This window comes from Coffea arabica, chromosome 10e, assembly GCF_036785885.1.
Source record: "Coffea arabica cultivar ET-39 chromosome 10e, Coffea Arabica ET-39 HiFi, whole genome shotgun sequence".
In the NCBI taxonomy this organism is placed as follows: Eukaryota; Viridiplantae; Streptophyta; class Magnoliopsida; order Gentianales; family Rubiaceae; genus Coffea; species Coffea arabica.
In genome coordinates, this window is record NC_092328.1 from 46348013 (window position 1) to 46367776 (window position 19764).

General features: G+C 34.6%; 2 protein-coding genes, 1 long non-coding RNA gene and 1 other non-coding gene across 4 annotated transcripts; 2 read left to right on the forward strand and 2 right to left on the reverse strand.

Moving 5' to 3' along the window:
* The first annotated feature begins 1490 nt into the window (after positions 1–1490).
* LOC140015393 (uncharacterized) lies at positions 1491–2973 on the forward strand. The gene is made up of 3 exons (XR_011822034.1): positions 1491–1701; positions 1883–2013; positions 2240–2973. It is a non-coding gene; the product is annotated as an uncharacterized lncRNA (long non-coding RNA).
* Positions 2974–5290: 2317 nt separating this feature from the next.
* On the reverse strand, positions 5291–6913 carry LOC113711766 (U-box domain-containing protein 28-like). The gene has a single exon (XM_027234961.2). It carries the CDS (start codon positions 6859–6861, stop codon positions 5551–5553), a length of 1311 nt encoding a protein of 436 aa, XP_027090762.1. The 5' UTR covers positions 6862–6913; the 3' UTR covers positions 5291–5550.
* A 7669-nt stretch (positions 6914–14582) lies between these two features.
* TRNAT-AGU (transfer RNA threonine (anticodon AGU)) lies at positions 14583–14656 on the forward strand. Its single transcript has one exon. It is a non-coding gene; the product is annotated as a tRNA-Thr (tRNA).
* A 1583-nt stretch (positions 14657–16239) lies between these two features.
* LOC113711638 (exonuclease DPD1, chloroplastic/mitochondrial-like) lies at positions 16240–19428 on the reverse strand. Its single transcript, XM_027234797.2, has 5 exons — positions 19357–19428; positions 19193–19271; positions 17977–18620; positions 16664–16869; positions 16240–16554 (listed from the first exon to the last, which is right to left on the reverse strand). Exons 3-5 carry the CDS (start codon positions 18552–18554, stop codon positions 16331–16333), a joined length of 1008 nt encoding a protein of 335 aa, XP_027090598.1. The 5' UTR covers positions 18555–18620; positions 19193–19271; positions 19357–19428; the 3' UTR covers positions 16240–16330.
* Between the last annotated feature and the right edge of the window lie 336 nt (positions 19429–19764).

Sequence of the window (19764 nt, forward strand, 5' to 3'; positions counted from 1 at the left end):
GTTAGTATATGACTGATGACTGATGTTGAAGTTAGTCAACAGCGAGAACAATTGGAGTTCTCAATTGAATGCCAAGTGTCACTATATTGTTAGAGAAAGGAGTTTTTTTCCTGGTTTTTTCTACCAAAAAGTGAGAAATGTCTATTTCAGGCATGGTCTTCAAATTCAATGTCTTAATAGTTCCTTACTATTTAGGGGCTAATTGGTAACAATGGTTTAGTTATTTGCATTTGTTCCTTTTGTTTGGTTTTTAATTGATGTGAAAGGTCAATTGAATGCTTTTATGAAAACTAACTCATTAAATAGTTGCTAACTATTTAGGGTTATTTTTGTATTTTTGAAAATATTTCTTTTATAATTTTCTGATCAAGTGCAAATAATTGTAAACTATTTGTGGGCCCTTTTATCACATGGGCTGTTTTGAATTAGATTATATGATTCATTATATAATTAATATAAATTAATGGAGTTATGCCCGTTAGAAGTAATGTGCTTAGCCGTTAGTATATGACTGATGACTGATGTTGAAGTTAGTCAACAGCACCTTAATTGTCTTATTACTTAGGGTAAACAACAAAAAAGCCCCCTGTGGTTAAGCAATCATACATAAAAGCCCCCTGTGGTTTCATATCATACCAGTCGATACCCCGTGGTTTGAATTAACCTGAAAAGTGGACGGAAATCGGCAAAACAGACGGAGCTGAGTGAATAGACGAAAATACCCTTTTGAAGAACGCAGCTTGCATGTAAATTTTTTTTTTTTTTTAAGTAATTTGTTAAATAGCCTGCCTGAAACCCGCTTGCGGGTTTCCCCCTTATGTAAAATGACTAAAAGCTGCGTTTCTGTTCTATTTATATCAAACACATACTCTCAAACCCTCACCTGAAGGGTGAGAATGAGAGGGGAGGTTTGCTGGGCATCCTAGGGCCCTCCGATGGGCATGTGCAACTCAACGCAGCTTGCATGTAAAAAAATTTTTTTTTTTTTAAGTAATTTGTTAAATAGCCTGAAACCCGCTTGCGGGTTTCCCTCTTTTTTTTTTTTTAAAAATAAATTCTATGCTAAAATGACTTAAAACAAAAATAAAAGACTAAAAGTAAATAAAAACTAGCATGAAAAATAAAAATAACAGTAAATAAAAATACACTAAAAATTTGGTGTCTACAGTAGTTAATGAATAATCTGGAAACAGATTGAATGAAAACTCAGAAGAAACGGAAGCTGGTCTCTTATTATTAAAGAGTGAAGGCTAAAATAGGCATATCAGGTGAAAGTTTGTGGTGGAAATCTGTTTTTCGCATATGCACGCGCCTTTGCAGTTCGTTTAAGACACACGCCGAATATTTGACGATTTCCGTCCACTTTTCAGGTTAATTCAAACCACGGGGTATCGACTGGTATGATATGAAACCACAAGGGGTTTTTATGAATGATTGCCTAACCACAGGGGGCTTTTTTGTTGTTTACCCTATTACTTATTGAACTTCCTTCTTTCTTCATTTACCCAGAATTCCCTTCCCCTTCTTTTCTGTCGAATAGCCTTTTTCTTTCTCTCGATCGAATAGGCCGCTATACTATATCGGCCTGCAAAATTTTCAGTTTCTTACCGAATCCTTCAACAACTAATTGTCCTTCAATTTGATTTCGACCCAGAAAATCCTCCACACGCACGTGAATTTTTGGCCTGCCCCAAAAATTAGGTCAGTAAAATTCCTTTTCCCCAAAATCTACGGCCCTGCAAAATCTTCGATTTTCTGTCAATTCCTCGAGCAATTAACTGTACTTCCTTTCGATTGTCTCTAAAAAAGTCGCCCAATTGACGTCAATTCTTCTTTTGCCCCAAAAAACAGTTCACTGATATCTTTTTTTCCCCAAAATCAGCTCATTTTAGGGATGCCTGTTCTACCGACGTATGCTATGATGCAGCTTTCAAAATTTACTATTCCCAGTCCTATATATACTTTTGTTCCTCAGTTTTGCCGGTCTTCAGCAGACGACCGAAGAAAATCTAGGTATTTTCTATTCTGTGTCTTTTTATTTCAACCTGCAATTTTTTAGTTTGATGAATGTTCTTACCTTCTGTTCATTTATTGCCTTCCGTTAATTAAAGACTGCCATGTCTTTTATTTTATGCATAAAAGAATAATTATGATGCTAATTTTTCGATTAGCTTACGTTTACTTTTTCCTCTGTTTTTATATTAATTTCAAATGCTGCCGGACTTTTGCAAACATTCAGGCGAGCAAAGAAAATATAGGTATGTTTCTGTTTTCTCACCTTCTGATTTGAACTGCAATTTTTTCCCATTGTTGTTGCCTCTGTTTATTGCTTTCTTTTAATTATTATAAGAAATGCGATGTGTTTGATGTTATGCTATGATGGTTTACTTTTGCCTCTGTTTTTAATTTCAAATGTTGCATGATGCTGTTAGCTGTTTATCTATTCAATAATTACATCATTTAGTATCATTGTACTTCGGGTTATTAAGGATGTCATTTTATATATATTAGTTAGTTTTAGCTATTCTAGGATGCTTTGATTCTATCATTTTGTGTACCTTTGGTTTAGTATCTTGCTTTATTTATAGTAAAATTAGATTTTGATCTTCTGTGTTTCAAAATGAAGAAAAAAAGAAAATTTAGTTCAGGTTTTAGATTGATAGATGAGATGTTTGATGATTCCCTTGATTTAGCAATGTTGGAAAGAAACAAAAGGAGAAACTTAAATATGCTGACTGAGCATATGAAGTTTACTCTTGATTCTTCTGTTTCTCAACCATATTCTCCTATTGTAATCAACTGTGAGAATGACATCCGTGAAAAGCACTCTGTTGAAACATGTGCTTCACAAAATCACATCGATAGGAAGCCTATTTAAACCCCCTAATATGTAACTGTGGGTTGAACTGAAGTGTGTGTTTTGCTAAGACATGAATGTTTGAGTTTATGTAATCTATGGTTGTGATTTGCATATTCATTATTTACCTCTTCATTTTTCAGTTGGTCATATCATATATATACATATATGGTCCTGATTGCCCAGGTGTGATTAAGTTGTTTGATCATATCAGTGGGTAGGCCGTGCAATGCACGGCCAGAATCATGCTAGTTGACAGGCTAATTGTCTAACATCCAATGCCCCTCCCTCAGACCGAGAAAAGTAAAGCCAATTTTCTATTTGGGAAAACTTGACGTTCGCTAACATCTTTTGTCTACCAGTAAACCTAGTCAAAAATTGAAAATGAGTATCATAATTACAAGATTCAAAATCCTAAGCAACTACCGTAGTAGTAACAATGGAGCAATTGATAGTTGCAAGAATAAGCTAGCAACATAAATTTCAAGCCATTAGACTTTACAAGCATCAAATAGTTTCTTTTGTAATGGGAGAGATGTGTTGGATGGTACAGGAGGAGGGAGTGTAAATGAAAGATTTCGAGTTCGAACTCCTACTTACACTTATAGGTAGCAAAGAAATCCATTTAACTAAATTTACCCATACCCGCTCATGAATAACTGGATACGAGTATCTTAAGCTTTTATATATAGGTATAAATTAGTTACCCAATAATATCCACTTAATAAATGGATATAATTAGGTAACTCACCAAACCCAATTAACCCATTTAAAATTATCTTTCCCAAGCCTCCACTCTTCCCTAACCCATTTAGAAGAAATTTGAGACCTGCGTTTGATTATAGAACTCATTGTTGGAGACTTTCATGCATTAATATTGCTAAAACATTGTATATAGTAGAATGTTTTATTTTTCAGCCTTAACAAATATTTGATGGATTTTTGACGCATATAGATGTCCTACTTAATTTTTTTTTCATATTCTTCATTTTGTCATGATGTTAACTATTTTTGTTTAATTTATTATTATTATTATTTGTTGCTTTATTTTATCATTTTATTTTCTTGTAATTTGTTAACTAGCTCACTTTTTAGCATTACCAATGTATGATAAGTTTTAGCCTCCCTTCCTATCTTTTCAAAATGAAATTTTAAATTCACACATGAAAAAAATGCCAAGGATTCAAAGTTTTTGGATGAAGTTTATATGTTAATTTTCATAGTACTTAGTTCAAAATTTTATATTCTTATTGTTCAATTATTAAATAGTATGTAATTTTACAATATAGGGCACGGATGTGAAAAAATTGGTAATTAGGCTTATTGAATATTATAAGTGAATATTTAAAACTGATGATGGATGCAAATGGTGGTATAAATTGATAATTTAGTTTGCAAAATTGAATGTCATTGAGTTTACAAAAAGTTAAAATAAATTGGTTACAAATGAGTAATTGGGTTACCCAACTCATTTTTTGACTTATCCATTTATACCCATCTAATAAAATAGGTATAAATGGATTGACTCACTTATACCTATTACTCATTTCAACCCGTCCAAATCACCCATTTTGATACTTCTACTTACACTTAAAAAAAGAAAAAGATTCTTATGCGAAACTGTAGACTTCATCTATAGCAATACTCTATTTTTATTGGGAGAAAGAGATTCAACTTTTGTATTCAAACCAAAATGTGTATCATGCATTTCTCTAGTTTAACTGAAATTTTCTTTTCTCTTTCCCTTAAAGAGATCTCTACCCAAAATTTTCTAGTTCACCTAAGATGGTATGGGAGTTGGTAAGTATTCCCAAAAAAAAAAGAAAAAAAAAAATATATATATATATATATAGACGCATTTAGAAGTCTTTTAACGTCGCTTTCTTTGGAAGATGACTTGTTAATAATTTTATTTTGGATCTATCTAAAGAAAGCATAATTTCCTGGCTTACGGCATATGATTGACTAAGCCCTGAATTCGCAATTTTCTAACGAATTTAAAGAACTATTTCACACTCATTTTCACACCACGTATGCATGTGATCAATGGAATTTAAAGCATGTACTGGCTGTTGATCAAATTGAAGCTTTCTAAGGGATGACCACAATTATTTTCGCTTACTACATTCTTGACAATCTTTGAGATGCCAATATACCAATCACATGTGCAATCATCCAGAACAAAGCAGAACTTTTGATTAGGAGCCCGTTCATAAACAACAATGCTAAAGCATTTTGTAGATAACAAAAAGAACCCTCTACATAAGAAAATCTTAAAAAAGAGAAGACAAATGTACATATAGCAGGTTGAGGCTCTGAAGGTTCGAGGTTTTGAATTTTAATCTTCCGTTCTTTTTTAGCTCCTTAAATCCCATCATTAATTCCTTTGCTAGAAAAAATTTAAAAATAAAAAAAAGTACATATAGCACAAAGTTGAGAGTATCAATCGAGGAGATTTTGTGTATTGATGATTCTTCTTGCACTGTAAATTTCCAAGTCAAAGCAAAAACTTCCCATTTACAAATTACAAGTTGAGATGGTATGGTAGTCCACCTTTTCAACTACAAGTATGCCAATTCTCCACTAAGAGAAACAAATGAGTAAACAAGTTGGTTTTTGTCATGGTTAACCATTTTAGTCAATCAAATACGTACTAACACTACTAGTCGCTATTCAACAACATTCAATTTCAATCAATAAGGCATGATATGTGTGGTCCTAGTTTCATAACTAGCCAAACACGACTTGGAATTCTTCACCCTCAAAACCTTGACCAAGTCACCACACATTTCCCTCACGCCGGCGCTACAATCACTCTGCATCACCAACAACACTTTGGTCACGCCGTTGACTTTCAACACGGCCTCCTGAGCCGTCCGATCTCGAGCCAAGCAGCACAAGCTCCAGAGCACCACAATCCCATGCTCCGTCGCCACACCCGAACACTTCATTAATCTCTTAACCACTCCCATAATACACCCCTCGTCTTCACTAATCGCAGCTCTCCCGTCCGTGCACGTGGCAACTGATGCCAATACCTCCACGGCCTTTTCTATAACCGGTCGAACCGCTTCTGAACCGGATAGAATCTCCCCTACGGTTTTAACGATTCCGAACCGGACCAGCTCCTTTTTCGCCGTTTTCGAGGTTGATACTGCGATCAGAGCTGATAAACTTGCTTCGACGGCGTTGCTATCGGTTTCTTCGTTGCTTAATTTGTATAATTCGAATAATAATCCTTGTTTTTCGGCGATTTTCCTTTGAGAATCGGCGTCAGAAGCGATTGATTCGAGAATCTTCGCGGATGCAATCCTCGAGCTCAAGCTACCTTTCCGAAAAAACCAGAAGAATTTGGACAAGTAATCGAAATCGCTTTTCAAAATCTTTTCGTTCAGTAATTCTTTCACTCCATTTTCCGGTGAAATAATCGCCAACACCAAAAGAATCTGGTCGGAAACCTGAGTTTCTTCGGAAGTTCTCAGAATTTCAACCAAATTGGACACTCCGACGGCTGAATTCGCAACAAACCTCCGGTTTTCCTCAGAGAACCTAACAAATTCGACGAGCTTTGTCGCCGACGAGGCTGTGTCTCTGGAGGAGAGGTTTTTGATGAGCTCGAGCGCTTCCGGTTGAGAGATGAGAGAGTTTCGCAAAGACGACGACAGTGAAGAGTTCGGACTGAGCTCCGGTGGCGAGGAGGTGGTGTGGTGGACGTAGAGATGAATGAGGCGGCGGAGAGTGAGGTTTGGAGTGAAGTCGGTGGACGGAAGAACCTGCATGGTCGCCGGACAAGTATTGTGGCCTTGAGAAAGCCAGGCCTGAATGGATGTCCGGTCGTATGTGACGCCGGTACAGAGACTCACCGGAGACTTCATCACGTCCATTGAAATCGGGCACCGGAATAAGTTCGGTACCGTAAGATTAAGGTACAACTCATCTCTTTTAAAAGCAGCATTAGTAGTTCTACCTATAGCAGTAGTTGTTGTACTCTTGTCGCCCACCATTTTTTTTCTCTTGTTTCTTCAGCTGAAAGATCGCTTTAGCAGAGTAGAAAAATGGGGGGCTTATATCCTATATATATATGAAAGGAGGAGGAAGAGAGGAAAAGGGATGACGTCGTTTTGGTCAAAGTTTGGGACGAGTTTTAAAGTAAACGAGTACGACTACCGTCCAAGTGTGAAATTTTCGAATTGAATTAGGATTTAAAAATTGATTTTTTTTTCCATATAGGAGCGTGGGTCCTACGCGTTGAAATATTAGTTGGGTATGTGTTGGAAAATTGGGATTATGGAATTTAGTAGTATATGCATGAATTGTTGTGGCATGTGTGTTGGGGTATCCAAGTCAAACGGGATTTGTTTTTGGATCTTGGGGTCCTGTATTCCGTGTTGTATTAGGTGATGCATCAAATATATTTTTCCTCTTAGAACTTAGAAGAGGTGATGTACCAACTATGATTGAGGTAAACAAATTGGTCTCTAGAGATTGAACCATTAAATTAACTACAAAGGAGTTGTAATCAACAAAAGATCAAGACTCTCCTTGGCCCCCGCCCCGGGGAGGGGGGGAATCCAGCTGCAGGGCAGCGTAAGTTGGAATACTCCTGTGTTGATAAAAAGAAAAAAGAAAAAACCCAATAGATCAAGACTCGAGAGTTCAAGTCAAAAGAAATAGTAGATAGGCAAATAATATTAGCATTTTTTAAAAATATCTCGAACACTCGAACTCTTGTTTAAAAAAGGAGTGATGAAATAAAAGGATCTAAGCCTTTTTAGAGCGCCAATATTATCTTATTTTATTAGAATCAGACGTCTTATTATAGGTTAACTTGTGTTACGAGAGATTTTCAGAACCGTGATGAATTGTGTTTTTTGTCATTCATTACTAACATAAATATCATCCTCCATGCAACCAACTGTGAAGACTAGACGAACATTATTATTTGTCTGATGGGCTCTTAAGTTAATCTTAAGTTAAAAATTGGGGATATGCACATTTTTGTCAGTCATTCTTTTCTCTGAAGTTTGAGTTTGTTTATATATACTTAATACCTGAAATAATCAGCCAAAAACTTCACCAAATTCCAGCCCTGTATGACTTTCCTTTTCATCTCTATAATCCGGATGTAGTAATTCTGCTTTCATTTTCTTGCTTAAAACTCCTATTTCAACTTTCTGTCTGAAATGGTTATGGGAAACTAATGCAGCAGCTACTGCCACATGCTTTCTAGTTCAATTGAAGACGTAAAAGAAAGGACAAGAAGATTTTCTTCTTCTTTTTTTTATCGAAAAAAGTTTGAATGAGTTCAGTTCGGATCACCAAAATGGGTAAGAAGATGAGAAATTTGGTCTCTCAAATTAGTAGTTTCCATAGTGTCCTTTGGAATATGGAATTTGTATAAACACAATTTTCTCCTCACCAAGCCCCATGGAGGGGGTAAAAAAGTACTATATAACGTACTAATTAAATCCAGTGATTGAGAAACCATAAAAAAGCAATACGTATATTTTATGACTGGTTTATGGGTTTATGTTGCATGATTGATGTAATCTGCTAAATTATTTTATTTCTGCTGGGTTAAAATAGAATAATATACTCCATTTGGTCTGTGTTCTAACTTCCAAGGGTAGGTAATAGTCTATTTGGTTGGACGCAAATTGCACTTTTTGCAAAGCCAAGAGCATCACAAAGTATTGCAATATTAATTGTCATTTATTTTCTTTCTAATCTCATCTGGCTCATATATTAATAGTTAAAATTGTAGTTTTCTTTTTTTTTTTGGTTTTTGAATTAATCGCATAGAAACTCCCACAGTAAAAAGTTACTTGCATAAGCATATCTACATGCATGTCTCTTCCCATCATCTGCACGAAAATGGTCAATTCTTTTTAGTTTTTCTAATCTATTTACGCACTATAATATTACCCAATAGCCATCAATATCATTTACTTAATTATGGTCATAATCAATATTTTAAGGAGGGAATAAAATAACTAATTGCTAATGCTTGTCTTGTTGAACTGGATAAATAATCCCGTTGTCATTTTTATTGTAAAAGAGGAATTCTTATTTTTCCATTTTTCTTGTTTATATCAACAAATTATTATATTGCTATAAGATCAATTGAAAAGGACATAGTATAAAAGCACCTAGACTTGGGTTGACCCACCACCCATGTCTTAAAAATTCTAATGGCTCACACGGTGCCACACCACTTGGTGAGATGGTGTGACACAATCTAAATCATACATACATACCCAAGTGTGAGTCTAAAAATACATACATACATACATATATATATATATAAATATATAAACACACATTGTAATTCTTTCAAGAGAGAGTTTTTTGGGTACAAGAAGGGGAAATAGTTTACTTAAGTTATATACACCTAATTGGGGAGAAAGTGTTAGGGCAATATTGTTATATTTGAGGCCTCGTAAGCAATTTTAACCTTTCAAGGAAATATCTTTATTAAATTGAGTAGGCCCTTAATTGATGATGCATTCAGAATTTACACGTATGATACTTCTGCTTTGTAAAATCTTAAAAAACTCCACCATCTTTTGACTAAGGTCCTTCTTAAATCTTAAATAACTAGGCCCTTAATCAATGATCCATGTCTCTTATTAGTGGCCTCATATGTACACAAAAAAAGAAAAGACCTCAATAGTTTCGTCAAATATCCACCAGCTTGCTGTAGTAGTTTTGAATATTCTAATGATGCAAATTGTCAATGCATGTGGGCGGTGGTATCCTCGCTGGAAACCTTTGTATAGTCTTTTGATTGAAAGTGTACAAATAAGAATAACCCAAAAAAAAAAAAGAGCACCAGGACTATAAAAACTAGAGCTGTAAACGAACCGAATCGAACCGAGTATCTCATGTTTGAGCTCTGTTCGTTAAGCAGTTCGAACAACGTTTGTGTTCGTTCGTTAATTTTCGAACTCCAAACCAGTGTTCGTGTTCGGTTCGTTAAGTAAAATTCGTGTTCGAGTTCGGCTCGTTTAACATAAACGAGCCGTTCGCAAACATGTTCGAAATGCTCGAATCCAATTTATTTTATGCCTTAAATATGCCATGCAAATTATTAATCATTCTCAAAAATAATTAAAGCACTAAGTGACTAAATTCTATTATTCAGTAACTATATAACTAACATTAACATAAAAGCAACAAATAAAACAAAGAAATTTGCCCTCCAAATATAAAAGTCCAGCCATAAAATGAATCCTAAAATTTGTCAAATGATAATTATGTTTATGTTCGCGAACGTTCGTTAAAACTCGCGAACATGTTCGTGTTCGCAAACGTTCGTTTAGCATGTTCGCGAATGTTCGTTAAAACTCGCGAACATGCTCGTGTTCGCTCGATTATTAATCGAACAAAAAAATTCGTTCGAATTTGATTCGTTTAAAATTTCGAACGAGCCTTTCACGAACACGAACGAGCCGAAACGAACCGAGCTACCGAACAGCTCAATTCGTTTAACAGCTCTAATGAAAACAACCAATAATAATAATAATTTAATGATATTCATAATATCGTGTACAAATATACATTTGATTGCTCCATATCTTGAGCTAAAATTTGTAGTTGTCTATAGTGATTCGACTAGTTGGATTTGACAGTATATCAGGCCTTGAACCCCATGGTTTCTAAGGATGTAACTCTTATCATGAATTGATAGATTTTATTGTCAAATGCAAGGATACTTGAAATGTTTCAACCTGGCGCACCTTTCTACCCTGGATGGATTCACACATCAACCACACTACATTAATTATATTGTAATTATCCTTGCCAACTCTACCATAGAACTTAATAAAGTACATTATAAGACAAATTTTGTTAGGCAAAAAGTTATTTTTGGTGGGTAATATTAGGTTACTTAACTGTTTAGGTTACTTAACTGTTTAGTCATTGGAACTATATATGACTTCATGTAAAACTACTTCAATTCCAGGGAATATGTAGGTATTATTTTGTTCATTCTCTTTTCACCACCATATCTTTAAAGCAAGTAGCTTCATGGTAGGTAAAAAGAAGGGTTTTACTGTGTCAAGGAAGGCTGTTTCATCTTCCACTCACTTATTCCCTGCCTAACACTTCAAACCCATTTTGAATTGAAAACAACTGATCAATCACTATGGAGCACAGTTCAAAAAATAGATGTGCACATAAAAGTTTTCTTATATAGACTGAGTCTTTCTTGATGAGTGGATAGAAAAGACAATAATATTTTTGTGCCCTCAAGTTTTAATTTAGTGGTCAAAAAGATTTGAAGGGAAGGCATGAGGATACCAAGAGTGCATATACTTGATTGTATTGGGGTTTACAGTCTAACCATATGTGAGGTTATATATTCAAATTTATGTATTCTTTCTAGTATAAGAATACTCCTATTATTCTACCATACGAATAAATTGTCCTAGTATATTCTCTTCCAAATTCAGAAAAGAAAAGCATACTCTTATGGCAATTTAATGGCAATTAAGATATCATTGGCAGGTACAATGATGAGAAACCAAGTAGCAAATAAACGAGTAATCAAAAAATTAAAGCTGTGTCATGGAACATACTAATAGATAACCATGGGCTAGTTCTTAAAGAACCAAATAGTCAATGGTGCCAAATTCCTCTATTGTACGTAATCCCTAAATTTCATCCAAAGTTATTTCAATTTTCAAACTTGGGATTCCAGAGAAAATGGTGCAATGACAAAGACGGACAGGACAATGACCAGAGTTTTAGATTTCTTCCAAACCAAATCAAGAAAATTATTAGCAATGTTTTCAGGGATGTGGGTTCTCCTCTAGCTATATTCTAGTGGCATTTGTCAACAATCAAGACTTTTTTTGATTGGAAAAAGGAAAAAAAAATATGTCATTAATTCTTTGTCTCGTGTGTACGTGTGTGTGTCTTTTTTAGTGCGTGTCTGCGTGTAAAATAAAGGAAGCTTATAGCAATGCTGTGGTGTGTAAAATGTGTATTATGTATTAGGTTGGCATTAGTAAAGAAGATGGAAACACTTGCCACACGGTTTGAATATTGTGTTATAGACTCTTGACTATGCGGTCAAGAGACGTTAATGTCTTTTTACTTCTTGCACTGATACAAATTTCATTGACTAATGGGATAGAAATGATTAAAGAATTGATGATGATTTCATTTCTTGTTCAATATATGTTTTTTTTCTTTTCCTATTAATAGTAGTGATTGGTATGCATACAGGATAAGAACTTGTGTAAATTGCATGAAATATTGATGGATTTATTTCTCGCAACATTCTACCTTCAAAGATTTCTCTATCGCAAATTAAATGAGTCAAATATGTCAAGCTCTGGTTTTTGCCACTTCTACTGTATATTGGTAAACCCATTTTTGCAATACCAGTGAATAGATTTGATGTGCAATCACTATTGAACGACTGCCCCTCGGAGTTGGCTCGACTGGTGCTGGGGTTGCCTAGTTAGATTCTGACACCGTGTAGTCGGATTCGACTCCTTTTGCCGTATTGTGTATTTTTGGGGGGACAGGATGCACAAGCGTAGGAGATTAGTCGAGCCAAAGCCCGGACACCCCTGTGTTAACAAAAAAAAAAAAAAAAATCACTATTGAACGATTGCTTTTATAATCAAATCTTTCTTCATCCATTATTTACAACTTCAAAAGCAGTGTATCTTCTGATTCAGTTAACTTGTAGAGAAGATTTTAACATAACTTAGCAAAGACATATTTGATAGAGATCAATCCTTTTTCCGGAGGGAGTTTGTTGATTTAATTACTTATATTCTTCTCTTTACCATGAGAGGATGTTCCATTTATTCGTATATATGTAGATAAGCTGAGCCAGGAAAGAAGCAATCAATCTTGCAATTAGTGCAGCTGAATTTTGGAATTTGGTTGGAATTCTAGTTTGGTAACAAAGTCTACAACGTGTTTTGAATGAGGGGATTTGGACTGGATTAATTGTGCTCTTGAATTCCAAGATGCCGATCAATGGTCAATCACGAGCTTTACGCTTGGAGGTTATGACGTAAATCATAATTAACCATCATTTGGCCAAAAATGTTAAAGAAGAACAAGAATTTAGTATGGTAAAACCTCTCTAAATTAATACTCCATAAATTAATAACTTCTATTAAATAATGATTTTTTCGATCCCAATAAATGAATAATTTTGATAAAATAATAAGATAATAATTTTTTAAGAAATTTTACATAATTCTTTGATCCCATTCATATAATAAATTAATAATTCACTAAAATTACATATCATATTTTTCAAAAATATGAGTATATTGTTGTTAGTTTTTCTTAAAATTTAAATATACTTGAATCTTATCCCTAAATTTTCTTGTTGCATCTAAAAGTTCTGGTCTCATATTGTGATAAGAAATTATGAAGAATTATTGATGCTTAGAGTGCTTCTTTTCTAGGATCTAAAGCTACTATCTCATCCTCAACTTCATCATTAATAGAATTTTCAGTGATATGCTAATAAGAATTGCATCTTGTAGACATTAAAAGAATTAAATTATACTTGCAAATTAAGTAGATATGAATTGGTTCATGTTCCTTAGACTTTCAGTTTCATTATATATATATATATATATATATATATATATATATATATATATATATATATATGTATATGTATACTACTAGAGGTGTGTGTATATATATATATGTATGTGTGTGTGTGTGTGTGTGTGTGAGAGAGAGAGAGAGACTCTAAATGAATTGTGTACAGATTCAGATGCATGAGTTGCAATTGATTATTTCTTTTGCTGCTGCCCGAGAGGAGATGATACATTTCAGCTATTGTAGATTGTAGTTATCAAATTGGAAATTAAATTAGCCCTTTTGTATATATTTTTTTGATTGATTGGCATGAGATCAGAAGCTTCTTTCGGTGTATTTTTGCCAATCCTTCGCAACTATGATGGCCTAACCGAAATGGGCTACCAATTGAGCAATTTCTCATTGACGTGTGGATTCATACAAAACTTTTTTTATATTAAAAATCATGTCAAAGTGGATATTCTGCTTTGAGCCATAAATTCGGACACACATCCTTTTTCTGGATAAGGACTCACTACAATTATATATTTTATGAAATTCCGTTCAGTTATTATACATGTTTAAATTTTTGCTATACAAAATATATTATAATGTTGTACTGAATATATGCTAAATATTTTATTCATCTATATCGCTTTTATCTCAAATACAATAATATAATGTAAAAAGTACAATAATCGAACTGAATCGTACCAGATCCCAACTGCACTGGCTCGTCTCCCTTGGTGGGCAATACAATACGCTTTTGTGCGTACGTGAAGTTTCTGAATTATTTTACTTACAATTATAAATAACAACTTCTTTTTCTAAAATTTATGCTTAATAATAATAGCTTTTTTAAAAAAAATTTCCAAATAACAACACCTATTTTAAAGAGAAAAATAATAAACTAGGTTATAGAAGAGGTATATAATGACAGGTTTGAAATTCTCAACTCTATGGCCAATTTGCCTCAAAATTTTGGTTAATACCTAATAATACCTCTTTAGTTACAACTCTCAATTTATCCCTTTAAATTTTCATTAATATATCTTCCACATATTTTCATACCTAATGAAAAGGCGGCGGAGGGGTGTCGTTGGCTGCAAATCTGCATAATCTTCTATGTTTAATTTCTTTATTTTAAACTTCCCAAACAGCTTTCGTAGCTCAGTTGGTTAGAGCACCCGTTTAGTAAGCGGGAGGTCTTGAGTTCGACTCTCAACGAAAGCAGCCGTCCAAATTTTTGTTGCTTGTCCTCGGCCCCAATTTTTACCAAGCTTAGCCTTAGTGTGGCCATACGCCACCTCTTACTTGAATATTTTTTCGCCCAATAACACCAACGTCAATAAAGTGTTGCTTCTTTTCATGCATCAAAGTTAAGAAGCACACCAAAAAATAAAGCATTTTCTGTTTTTGCGTCCCTTCATGGTTCTTTTTCTTAAACCGTTTCTTCTTGTTTTTTTTCTTTTAATTTCTTTGGGTGGAAATAAGGACTTCAAAATTGAGGTGTCAAAATGGATGATTTAGACGGGTTTAGGTTGGTTAAAATAGGTAATGGGTATAAGTAAGTCAATTCATTTATACCCATTTAATTAGATGAGTATAGATGGGTAAGTCAAAAAATGAGTTGGGTAACCCAATTACCCATTTATAACCCTTTATTTTAACTTTTTGTAAATTCATTTAAATTCATTTTTGCTAACTAAGTTATCAATTTATACCACCCTTTGCACCCATCATTAGTTTTAAATATTTACTTATTATGTTCAATAAGTCTAATTATCAAATTTTTTTCCATTCGTATTCTATGTCGCAAAATTACATGCTATTTAAAAATTGAACAATAAGAATATAAAAATTTGAACTAAGTACTATGAAAGTTAACATAAAAACTTAATACAAAAACTTTGAACCTCTAGCATTTTTTTCGTGTGCAAATTTAAAATTTCATTTTGAAAAAGTAGGAAAAGAGACTAAAACTTGTAATAAATTGGTAATACTGAAAAATGAGCAAGTTAACAAACTACGAGAAAATAAAATAATAAGATAAAATCAACAAATAATAATAATAATAATGAAATAAAAGTAGTTAACATCATAACAAATTGAAAAATCTAAAAAAAAAATATGAGTAAGGGAAGAGAGGATGCTTGGAGGAAAACAAATCTAAATGGGTTAATTGGATTTGATGAATTACCTAATAATACCCATTTAATAAATGAATATTATTAGATAATCCTTTTATACCCATATACAAAAACTTAAGATACTCATATCCACTTATTCACGGGCGGATATGAGTAAATTTAGTTAAATAGATTTGTTTGCCACCTATACTTAAAAACTATTAACGGCTCTCTTCATGGTTCACCATTTCAACCCTCTACACCACTCTTTGAAAAAGAAAAAGAATATTAAACGCATTAGATGAAATGAAAGTCACACTCCATCAGCATTAGCTCAAATAAACCAGCAGCAGACCTTTTAGAGTTCATCGAAACACAACTCTGCAACAGATCCGACTGGAGAGATGATGTGGATTAAGATTTTAGAGTTGGTCTGAACAATCATTGAACAAACCCGAACGTTTCTCTACTAAGTAAACTAGTTTGCCATCCACTGACAAAGGATTTTTTCCCCAAACAGTGGTGGTGATATGAAACTGCACCAAGGTTGCAAGAGCACTGAATCTGCCAAGATGAAAAGCGTCCAAGGACAAACAAGCAGGCATCCCCACTCCACAGAAATGGTCGAGTTGAAAATGTAAATATTACAGACTGACACCAAAAATATGAAGAATTAACAGAGCAATGTAATAAAAATGGCTAAAATTTTTCATTAATAAAGAATGTGTAAGAAATGTTACAACAATTACAATTACAGGTGCAGAAGAACTGTATTAGTCTAGCTAGAACTTTTCTTCTTTTTTGAGTTTCTCAATTCTAAGTCACTAAAGGAATATTTCTCAATAATGCTAGAACCCGACAATTTCAATTCAAAGGTGATCTTTTGGAAAATCAGGGACAGCATTTGAACATCTGCAAGAGCTCTATGAGCAGAGCCCTTTAAAGGGATTTTGAAAGTCTCCCCAAGGGCTTGCAATGATAGCTTTAAAGCTCCTTTAAATCCTGTTTGGCCACATCAAAACCAAGTCAACTCATCAATTATGCAATGCAAACAGAAAACTTTACTCGAGAATCTGGGCATGAGTGGAAGGTAGGAGGAAGAGGGTGAAACCTTTGGACTTCATAGCTTCCCTCGCTAGGGGAAGGGAGTCAACAAAGAGCCAATCTGGCGGAATCTTGTAAGAGCACCTACTAAACTCTTCAGCAAGGAAGGGAACGTCAAAATTACGAGCATTATGAGCTATTAAAACCACAAAACCACCAGGTTTCTGGCGGCTTTTAATGTACTGCAGTAAAATGGGAATCAGCTCCTCCATCCTGCAAAAGGTTAACCAGATAAGGACAAAGAAAAATATCTCCAATTAAAGAAAAATCCATAGACTTTCTACTGACATTTTTCATGCTATTTTAAACCTTCCAATGCAAAAGCTATCCAATCAGTAGTATTTGTTTCAAAATCCTTGTGAAGTGCTTTCAAAAAAGAAAAGTGTTTGATTATGATTTTTGAGAGTATATCTACTATAACTACTCTTGATGTTCATAAGAGGTTTAAATTTCCGAACATTTTGCTACCCTAATCTTAGTTTTGAGCTACCCATACATAGGCAAACCTTTGTTTAATGTTTTTCACATTGAAAGTTATCTCAAAAGCACCAAATTTTTAATTTGTGGCACAAGTGCTTCTGAAGCCAAAAGTTGCAGGAAGGTGATTAGTAAACCTCCTTACAATGCTTATTGGCTCAATAGAGTCATTTTCTTTGTCAGTACCGGTGACCACCACACACAGACGCACTCCTGATTTTTTTTTTTGGAAAATAAAAATAAACAAAGAAACAGTATTTCGCTAACAAGACTTGGATGATAATCATTCACGGTTGTTCCAGAAATAAAAGAGTATGCCATGGTTTTGGAGAAACATAAGAGATCCAGTCTTATTCTAGCAATAAGCCATGCCCCCATACACGGTCAAAATGCAAGCTGTTTTGGAAACAAGGCAACATGCATTGAATCCACCAAGACAACTACCACGCTTGTGAAGAGCACATAGTGAGAGTAATATTACTCATTTTTTTTGGGGGGGGGGGGGGGGGGGGAAGGAAGCTTCCATCAGGAAACCTCAGCATTGGGGCTATTCCGATATTTTTCATGGGAGTCTTGTCTAGAATTCTCAAACAGGACTTACATGTAAAAGTAACTTCTTTAACTGGATTCTCATGATCACATCAAAACTTGAGTAGCAGATAATATAAACTGTATTTTCAGGAGATTACCAAATTTCCATAATGTTCAGAATTATGATTGACATGAATGGCAAAAAATCATTAGTAGGTTCAATTGACAGGACATAAATGCTAGACCACGCACAATATAAGCTGAATGTAAGCAATATGACAAGAAAATGAATAATAATTTAGAACGGAATACCTTGGAACATCAGGTTTATTAACCATATGGGTTGAAATACCATGTATATGCGAGTTTGGAACATAGCATTTGGGATTCACTAGAGTCTGGAAGGTGCTGTTTTTACCTCCTGCAAGATCCTGGAGAGCTATCTCAATAATCCGGTCCTCCGTTCTGCTAAACCCAGTAGTCTCAATATCAAAAACAATAAACGATACAAGTTTGGCCAGTTCTTTGTTTTCAGCAATCATTTGTCGAATATCGAGAACTTGGGTCCTCTCTACGTCAGCCACACTAGATTTATGGGTATTCAAATTAGTGCTTAAAGCTTCCTCCAATATCTCATCTTTTATGTTTCCTTTGCTACTTAAACTATCCTTTTTTCTTCCTTCTGTTTTCATGGTTATTATCTGTCTGCTATACCTCCTATACTGTCTTCCCTGAGGCCCATAATTACCAGAACCAAGAACCTTGAAGCTAGAAGTGATTCCCGCCCTTCTATTAAGGATGGGAAAAGTTTCCCACCAAGAATTAGCCAAAGCATGAATCCTGTATCTTGGAAATTGTAACAGTGAGAAGCACATTGCAACTTTTCTCATCTGAACTCAAGAATCACCACACGATGATATCGGAAAAAACACTGGAAATAAATGAATTGATTTAACCTGCAAATGAAGTGACAACTTGTATTTAACTTGCTGCATATATCAGTACAAGCAGAACTCAATAGTGAGTCTACAAACATACAAAATCTTCTATCAGATGATTACAAGAAGCAGAAAAGGCACAACAGCACCAGCAATGATCATTTCATGTTGTTTCTTAAGTCATCACTTAAATTAATGGATCAACAGTAGGAGAAAAAGTCAATAAATTGCTAACATGGAAACAAGATTGTATAGAACAAAATATAGGCCATATAAAGGAACTTGGAGTACATTAATAATATTCATTAGTATTTCGTTACCCTCGCTCTCCCTGTGTTTCAACATATATTCAAGTTCCCAATAAGTGAATATAAAGTTGCAGACTTCACCAGAAATTTCGCATGAACAATCATACAAACATTTGGTAATCATTCTGCAAATGAACATACAGTGCAAGCGCATCCCCAGAAACCCGAACCGAAACCAATACATATTCAAAGAAAAACGGTAATATTGAGTCCAAGATGAGATTTTGCGCCCGACCCATTTTCAGAAATCGAAAACCCAATTCAGAAAAATCATGAACTTGCCTGGGAAGTGTTCCACTTGCAAAGAAGCGTTCGCTCATGAGTGACCTACTTCAGGAGTAGTAATATGGTTTGTTGATCACTGCTACAGATAAGATATAAATAATTAGTGGGTTAGAGGGAGGAAAGGAGGAGAAAATGAAGGGAAATATGGATGGAGTGGAGACCTCTGAGGGGGAGAAATGGAGGTGGAAATCTTGAAGAATTTGAGAAAAAGGGAGACGTGGAGTGTACAGTTGAAATTGGAACCCAAACTGCCCACCCCACGAACTGCGGATCTTGTGGCCCGGATCCATTTATTTCGGGCCTTTTCACAAATAGTAAAAGTGATCCATGTTCTTAAACTTCTCTTTTTGGTTCTTTTCACTTCTTTGACGTTAGCTAATTTACCAATTGTAGTGGCCTGTTTGGATAGCTGGGAGAAAGTGACCAAGGAGATTAGATTCCTTCTTTTTTTTGTGGGGGGGGGGGGGGGGGGGGGTGCCAGAAGAGGATAGAGTCAAAAGTAGTGTTGGAGGGAAAAAAGAGGATTGGAAAGAAATAAAACATCATAGTTAAAAAAATAAATAAAAGTC